The 9,206-nt window shown below is 39.4% G+C and overlaps 1 protein-coding gene across 1 annotated transcript in view; it reads left to right on the top strand.

The window, feature by feature from the left end:
• elovl2 (ELOVL fatty acid elongase 2) overlaps positions 1 to 9,206 on the top strand; it is a 72,547-nt gene that overhangs the window by 8,875 nt on the left and 54,466 nt on the right. Inside the window, exon 2 of the mRNA XM_016542599.1 lies at positions 5,355 to 5,418. Coding sequence (XP_016398085.1) covers positions 5,355 to 5,418 — 64 coding nt within the window. The remainder of the gene's footprint in view (positions 1 to 5,354; positions 5,419 to 9,206) is intronic.

The raw sequence follows: 9,206 nt of genomic DNA, 5'->3' as shown, positions 1-9,206 counted from the left end.
TTGAATATATTTTAAAATGATTGCTGTGATCAAAGCTGAATTTTCAGCATCATTACTCCAGTCTTCAGTGTCACATCCTTCAGAAATCATTATAATATGCTGATTTGCTGCTCAAGAAACCTGAATCTTTTTAATTAATATTATTATTATTAATGTTTTTTGAGCAGCAATCAACATGATCAACATGATTTCTGAAGGATCGTGTGCCTGGAGTAATGATGCTAAAAATGTAGCTTTGAAAATTACATTTATTACATTTTGAAATCACTATAAATTACATTTTAAAATATATTCAAATAGAAAACAGTTATTTTAAATAGTAAAAATATTTCAAAATGTTATTGTTTTGCTGTACTTTGGATCAAATAAATGCAGGCTTGCTGAACAGAAGAGACTTCTTTAAAAAACATTAACAATTTTACTGTTCAAAAACTTTTGGCAGGTAGTGTATAGGCAACTTTATTTTTTTCTCTAATTTCTAGCATTTAATTGGCTTAGACATCAGATAACTGCTGGACAATAATCAATAATAATGAGGTGTTAATGTTTATATACTACAAACACTTTTTATCACATAATAAGGCAGAATAGTTTCTATACTGTAATAAATGCTATGTCAGTTAGCACTGCATTGTTCATATACTTTATTTATTACCTGTAGATGACTTGAAAAACACATATAAACCATATATTGTCGCAATCGTATGTTTAATGTCTTCATGTTTCCAAACGTTTTCTGTTCTTCTGTGAAAACAACTGTTTTCATACAGCAATAGCTGGATGCTTTTGTCCATATTAGGGATTTCCTGGTTCGACTTTCTGCGCGAGAGCACCCTCCGGCTTCGAGTATGAATGAAACACACACTGCACGGAGTGTTTAGCGCTCCGCGATGTTCATCTCGCCTTATTCTGGGTCAGAATAAAATATCAGGTCATGCGCAGACTATCCTGTCTCTTTTGAGTTTAAATCTATATTTAATCACACCAGCTCTTGAAAACCTCTATATTGGGATATCTTCCCAAATCGTCCTTCCCTAACATTTTCATCTCGTTTTTATTCGTTGACGAAAATGAGAGTATATTTGCGTTTTAGTTTTTGTAATTAAAAACAGGTTTTTATTTAGTTATCGTCTCGTTTTCGTTGGTGAGAAATTGTCGTTGACGAAAAGTATGACGAAAAGTCCATGCTATTATAACTTATATATCTTTACAAAAGTCCATAATGTTGTTGCAGATGCAATACACAAATATCATTAATTAAATAAATGTTATTTGTGTATTTAAATTAAATATTTTGGATCGGGTTAAATTAATCATTAATCCCACAAACCGAGTAGCAGCTCCTGACTAGCCTATATATTTAGGTGAGGCAGATTCTGGGTTGTATCATAGGCTATATGATTAACCTATGATTAACTGTCAGTAGGTGATATGTTTTACATTCAAATGACTGATCATTTGCAGAACACTTTTAGGAGAAGTTGAGTGTCTTTGCTTAATTCAGGCTAAGGGTGGTGGTCATATGTAGATTGGCAGGCTCGACATACTGTACATACATAGAATATTATCTTAGAATACACACCTTAATCTAGTATTTATTGTGTCTAAGTTGATTTAGAAAAGTAGTTCTTAATCCTGGTCCTGGAGACCCCCAACAGCCCCCAACTGAATGGCTTGTCGGGGCCAAGTAGTCACATCTTGCAGCATCAACACTGGAATAGAACTGAAGTAAATCAACATTAAAGTGACTATAGCTGAATAACGACATTGCTGCCTTTTGTAGAATTGTTTATAGGTGATTGATTAACTTTGCACTGATCTGAACTAAACCAACACTGAACTGACTTGATCCAAATAATGACACTATTGTCTTTTAGAGTTGCTTCACAGCAGTTAAATTTACATTGCTATTTTCCTGTTTATTTCTGTGAAACAGATTAGACACAATTTTTTAGATCTTTTGTTCAGCAGATTCTGCATGTTTACTGGGAAAAACTCTGGTAAACTACCAGTGGTTCCAATTTATGGTCTTACAATGGTAACATTACAAGCAAAAAATACACATGCTGAAAACATGAAATAAACGGACTACCTGCTAATTCTGTTAACATAAAACGTTATATTTTTCTACTCACATTTTGCACCTCAAAACTTTGAGTAGGCTGTACCTCCGATGGCTCCCCTGATGAGGGAAATTATTCTATTATCTCTAAGCCAGGGGTGTCAAATTCAATTCCTGGAGGGAATTGACTGAGTTCAGGGGGACACGTCATAGCGGCGTTTCCCATACGTAATAGCAGCGTTTCCCATACGTCCTCCATGCCTCATGGTGAGCTATGTTACTAGTCCGTGTTAGTCTTTCTCCTTTGTCCAAAAAAGTGACTTTTACTGCCTCTGGCATGTCTGTTTCTGTTATCTCAAGCTCAAGAAAAGGCCCAATGAAACCTCCTACCAGATCCACTCTGATCGGAAAGCTGCAGAAAAGTCTGCTGCTGTGTTGGAACCTGTTTCCATCTAGAGAACATCAACCTTCTGGTTCTGGTTAGATCAACTGTGTGTCCTGATCTACATCGTCAGCAACCTTGTGTACTCCCAGAACCTGGCCGAGCATCGCCACCACATCTCCCAGGTCCTGAAAAAGTTGAGGGAATACCAACTCTACCTCAAGGCAGAGAAATGCACCTTCCACCAATGCTCCATGCAGTTCCTTGTATATAACATCAGTGCTGAGGGCATCCAGATGGACGAGGGTTGGGTGGAAGCTGTCCGAACCTGGCCCAATCCATCTAGACTGAAAGAGCTTCAGTGTTTCCTTGGCTTCGCAAACTTTTATCGCCATTTCATCCAGAATTACAGCTCAATCACTGCTCTTCTCACATCCCTCTTGAAAGGCAGGCCCAGGTCTTTGTCCTGGATTCCCAAAACCACTCAAACATTCCATCTCCTCAAAGAAGCCTTCACAACCACTCCACTCCTCCAGAGCCAGAGCTGTGCTTTCACAGCAACAGGGGAATCCTTCCCACCTCCATCCATATGCTTTCTTCTATAAGAAACTCCAAGAAAGAGGAGCAGAATTATGATGTAGCCAATCATTAACTTCTTGCCTTAAAACTCACCCTGGAAAAACGGAGACATTGGTTGTAGGGAGCTTGTCACCCATTTGTTATGCTTACCGTAATATAGAGTATCTCCGCAATGCCAAACAACTCAACCTCAAGCAAGCGAGATGGTTGCTTTCTTCACCAGGTTTGATTTCACGATATCCTATTGTACAGGAACCAAAAACACCAAAGCTGATGCCCTATTGTGAACCCATTCTGCCTCCCAAGGTCATTGTCAGTCCTATCCAGTGGTCCCTGGATGATAGGATCGCCAAGGCTACTATCACTGAGCCCACTCAACCGGCCCCAGTCACAACGGACCTCTTTTATTGTTTCAGTTCACTCCTTTGTGGGCATTGGCCACCCAGGGACTGATCAGACTCTCTCGCTCCATCAAAATCGTTTCTTGTGGCCGCAAATGATAAGGGACACAGAAGGTTCATCCAAGGATGTCAAGTCTGCACCATGTCCAAGGTTCCTCACCATCTACCAGCTGGCAAATTGCTTCCACTGCCCATTCCTCGCCGACCATGGTCACACCTAGGAGTGGACTTCATCACCGACCTGCCTACCTCAGATGGCTCATGGACAGTCATTGTGGACAGATTCCCCTCAAAGGTCTTCCTACTGCACTAAAAAACACTTAGCTTATGTTTAACTATGTCTTCCAAAACTTTGGATTCCATATACAGGATATTGTGTTGAACTGCAGACCTCAGTTTATTTCCCACGTCTGAAAGACATTCTTCTCCTTTCTTGGCATGACCATGAGTCTGACTTCTGGCTACCACCCTCAAAGCAATGGGCAAACAGAACACAAAATCCCAGATATCAGGTTTTTCATAAGAACCCTCTGTCACGGCTACCAGAACTCTGGGAACAATTCCTCGCTTGGGCCAAATATGCCAAGAACTCCTTCTAACAACCAACTACAGGTTTCACTTCATTCCAATTCCTTGGGTTCCAACCTCCACTGTTCCTGTGGTCTGGTGAGCCGTCCAAGGTCCAATGGTGGATTTTTTGTTCCAGGGGAGAGAGAGGTTCTTACACTGTGCACACCACCATCTTCAGTGGGCAGTGTGCCACCACAAGAGCTATGCCGATGCCTGGACAACCAGTATACCCACCTATCAGTCCGGGCAGAAGGTGTGGCTCTCTGTATCTTTTGTGCTCTCTAGCATTATCTCCTGCAACCCATCACCATTAGTAAGTGTGACCATACCTCTATTCTTTCCTCCGCAGCTAGTGGTGTGTGCTCCCCATTCTCATGTTCCCTGCACAGTCCAGTTCACCAACACCCTGCAATAAGAAATCATCATCAACCAAGTCATCCTCATCCCTATTACTTTTAACAGTTTTCTATTCAACTGCTCATTCCAGTCCAATTTGTTCAATAAATATCCGGTTTGAATTCACTATCCTATGTCTTCAATGTTCATATAGATATAACCCAACTTATCCTGACTGACTTGTATTTCAAAATGCTTATGCATGTACTGTTTCTTTCCAGCTCACCCATCTGATTTTTTTCTGTATGTTTCTTGTTGCATTCAGTCAGTAAAAATTACAGGGTTTTGCAAGTTAGATGGCAAATCATCAAGGTGTTTTAATCATCATGGTTTTTCTCAATTAATTTACTATTTGAGTGACCTCTTAGCCAGATCCAAACAGAGAGAGAAGCAATGACCTGTAAAACGAGAGAGGACACTGTTGTTGTTGTACAGAGAGAGTTTGCATTTCATTTCAGCTCTTTCTGCTTTTCATCTCTTTCTGCTGATTAAAGAGAAATACAAGCCATATTTTAGAGGATGCATTCAAAACCATATTTGTTTATTGGAGGAAAAAAACTTGTGCTTAGGCATTTGGGTTAAAGAATTTGACTTAACAAAACAAGCTTTCCATTATCAAATTTACAATATTTTATTTGTTCACCTGACTTTTAAAATCTGCATAGGCTACATGCATAACTCATATAAGTATGTAAAATCTAGTGCCATTGTACATCATACTATTCTCTGAGCAGGTGACTTGTCGTTGTGTAATGTTTATTGATCTGTCTGCATTCACATGGTATAATTTTTCTTGAAGCAAGCATACTTTGTAATTTGATTGTGTATGTGTTACTATGTCAGGCACATAAATCAGTGTGGAATGGAAGGTCACTAAGACCTGAGCAGACACAAGCCTGCATTCTCCATACATCTTCAAGTGAAAACCTCACTTTTGTTTTTCTGCTCTTTTCTTGTTTTTCAGAACCACTTTGAAAAGATTGACAAACTGTTGAATTCTATAGTGGACAGCCTATTTGGGGAAAGAGGTTTGCACTTTTAACACTTTTCTATGCTGATGTTATTAATTGTGCCATTGCAAATAATACCATGTAATTTAGTACCATGCCGTTATCTCCTGTGTGCTCATTAGCATTTAAAGCTACAGACACAGAAATGGCACGTCCTAAGGAAAGCTCATTGTGGGACTGGCTTGTAGTGGCTGAAATTCTGCACCAAGGCTGAATTTCGGGAAAGAGACTTCAGATACAGTACTAGGGACCACTTAGGCCTATATAAAAGCATCTAAAAAGCAGCATGTCATGGGACCTTTAAGTCAGTGTCAATAAACAAAAATCGGCACACTGCCACTACTGCTCTCAAAAGCGAAAACTTTGTTACTGAGAGCAGTAGTGGCAGTGTCCCGATTTTTGTTTAATTACAGTGAAGTTCTCCATGTGATCGAGCACCTGCCTAAAGTTTTTGGATGTGCGCATATTACACTTTCTTTGTTTGCTTTAATTCAGTGAACAATACATAATCTGCTCTTAGCATGTGTAGAATCAATATTTATTATATATTCATAGAACATGTCCATGTGCAACAGAAACTTAATCATGTATTGTAGATGTTTAATGCATTTTGTCAGAGGACAGAGTCAGTCTGCACCAGGTCAAAAAATAGCCATATTAGTAATATACATTCTATCAGAGGGACATCAGCATTCTTTGAGGAACCTGCAAAGTGAAGTTATGTATATGTCATGAACTGTCAATTCACCTGCCCCAAAATGAATTACAATGAATTATGCTGCCGTTTACTTAACCCTTGGAAGTCACTTTTATAATGTGGATATTTGAATTCCCATTAACACTTCTCTTATACTCCTACTTTTGGGTGCTGTTGGCATGCCAGAAGTGGTATACAGAGCAGCCTCAGGAATACAAATACTCCTTCATCCACTGTGGAACATTAACCCATCCATTTCTTTTTTCAAACCGCTTGTCCTGTGTAGGACTGCTGAGATGTTGGAGCATATCCCAGAAAAAAAAAGTTTCAAAGTTTATTTGTTGGCCGGAGGCTGATTAAATGCATTAATGAATAAGCATTTCTATCTGTACATCTCTGCAGCCACACAGCCATAATAATGGTATTGGTGCATTCCAAATAAAAATCTAATTTGTCTGTCCTTTTCTTTTGCTGTGATTTTTCAGGTTGAGAATAACATATAACCCACAAAAAAATAAATAAGTAAATAAAAATAAATAACATTTGGATGACACCTCTGTGATAAAACTAATGCATTAAAATGACTTGTGATCCTATTAATCTAGGAATCCACTTCTCACATGGTGAGTAAAATGTTCAACATTTATTTAACCCTTTGGTGCTCCTTGGTCACTTTTAATAAAATATTTTCAGATTCAGGCATCAGTTTCAGTTTTTTTTTTTTTTCACTGTCATGGTCATACATTTGATTTCAAATTGACACATGGTTTGCCTGTGGCTGACATACGTGATATCTCATTTTCTGATCACAGACAGATATTTACAACATCCCTTCCAGCATTACCCAGTACTCTACCAACCCGAGCACATTGGTCTCACATCTTCACTACATATTTTCATGATGTTTTTTTCTGAAATGTATCTGGAGACTGACAAACCTCTTTAGACTTTCTTACTATACTCTAACATCTTAGATTCTATTGCACCTCAGAAGCTTATCTATAGTAAATGTAATGTTTCAGCCATGGATAATTAGTGACATTCGATCACAGACAACAATGCCGATGGTTTGAATGCGAATTGGAAGGCTACAAGTATATAATAATAATAATAACTAGATAAAAAAGTTTGTCGAGACAGACTTTGAAGTTGGCTTGAGAAAGCCAGACCAGAAAGTTTTAAAAGTTTTAAAAAGTTAAAAAAGTTTGACTGTTTTCAGTCTGAAATAGTTTTCAGTTTAAAATAATTTGAAAGATTAAAGTCTGAATGTTTTGAAGGCAATACAGACTATTATAGATATAAATAGTCAGATGATAGATAGATAGAAATAGTCAAATCACAGATAGATAGATAGATAGATAAATAGAAATAGTCAGTTGATAGATAGATAGATAGATAGAAATAGTCAGATGATAGATAGATAGATAGATAGATAGACAGATAAATAGATAGAAGTGACTAGCATGTTGCTAGCATCATTAACAAGTGACTAGCATGTCGCTATCATGATTAGCAAGTCACTAGCATGTTGCTAGCATGTTTCTAGCACGATTAGCATGCTAATAGCATGTTGCTAGCATGTTGCTAGCATTATTAGCAAGTCGCTAGTATGTTGTTAGCATGATAAGCAAGTGACTAGCATGTCGCTAGCATGATTAACATGTGACTAGCTTGTTGTTAGCATCATTAGCAAGTGACTAGCATGTCGCTAGCATGATTAGCAAGTTACAAGTTTAAATAGCATTTCAGTAAGTTGGCTTTCACAAGCAAACTTAATTAAATAGCATTTCAGTAAGTTGGCTTTCACAAGCAAACTTAATTAAATAGCATTTCAGTAAGTTGGCTTTCACAAGCCAACTTAATAAGAAGAAGTTTAAATAGCATTTCAGTAAGTTGGCTTTCACAAGCCAACTTAATAAGAAGAAGTTTAAATAGCATTTCAGTAAGTTGGCTTTCTCAAGCCAACTTAACTAGATAAAAAAGTTAGTCAAGACAAACTTTAAGTTGGCTTGAGAAAGCCGGACCAGAAAGTTTGAAAAAGTTTGAAAAGATTAAAAAGTTTAAGAAGTTTAAAAAGTTTTAATTTGATGTTTTTTAGTCTGAAATAGCAAAGTTTGAATATTTTGAAGGCAATAGAGATAGATAGATAGATAGATAGATAGATAAAGTGGTTGCTAGGGTATTCTAGGCGGTTGCTAGGTTGTTGCTATGTGGTTGCTAAGGTACTCTGGAGGGTTGCTAGGGTGTTGCTATGCGGTTGCTAGGGTACCCAGGGTGGTTGCTAAGGTTTTGCTATGCGGTTGCTAGGGTACCCGGGGCGGTTGCTAGGGTGTTGCTATGCGGTTGCTATGGTACCCAGGGCAGTTGCTAAGGTGCCGCTATGCGGTTGCTAGGGTGTTGCTATGCGGTTGCTTGGGTACCCGGGGCGGTTGCTAAGGTGTTGCTATGTGGTTGCTAAGGTACTCGGGGTGGTTGCTAAGGTGTTGCTCGGTGGTTGCTAGGGTACCCGGGATGTTTGCTAGGGTGTTGCTATGCGGTTGCTCGGGTACTCAGGCCAGTTGCTAAGGTACTCGCGGTGGTTGCTAGAGTGTTGCTATGCGTTTGCTAAGGTACTCGGGGTTGTTATTAGGGTGTTGATATGTGGTTGGTAGGGTACCCGGGGCTGTTGCTAAGGTGTTACTTTGCGGTTGCTAGGGTGTTGCTATGCTATTGCTAGGGTACCCGTGGCGGTTGCTAAGGTTTTGCTATCCGGTTGCTAAGGTATTTGGTGTGGTTGCTAGGGTGTTGCTATGCGGTTGCTAGGGTTCCCAGGGTGGTTGCTAAGGTGTTGCTATGCAGTTGCTAGGGTACCCAGGGCGGTTGCTAAGGTGTTGCTATGCGGTTGCTAAGGTACTCGGGTGGTTGCTAGGGGGTTGTTATGTGGTTGCTAGGGTTTCCGGGAAGTTTGCTAAGGTGTTGCTATGCGGTTGCTAGGATACCCGGGGCAGTTGCTAAGGTGTTGCTTTGCGGATGCTAGGGAACCCGGGGTATTTGCTAAGGTGTTGCTGTGCGGTTGCTAGGGTACCCCGGGCAGTTGCTAAGGTGTTGCTATGTGGTTGCTAAGGTACTC

Source organism: Sinocyclocheilus rhinocerous, unplaced genomic scaffold, assembly GCF_001515625.1.
Source record: "Sinocyclocheilus rhinocerous isolate Xijiao unplaced genomic scaffold, SAMN03320098_v1.1 scaffold3932, whole genome shotgun sequence".
NCBI lineage: Eukaryota > Metazoa > Chordata > Actinopteri > Cypriniformes > Cyprinidae > Sinocyclocheilus > Sinocyclocheilus rhinocerous.
Note: the sequence above shows the minus strand (reverse complement) of the source record. Positions and strands in the feature narration are given on the sequence as shown.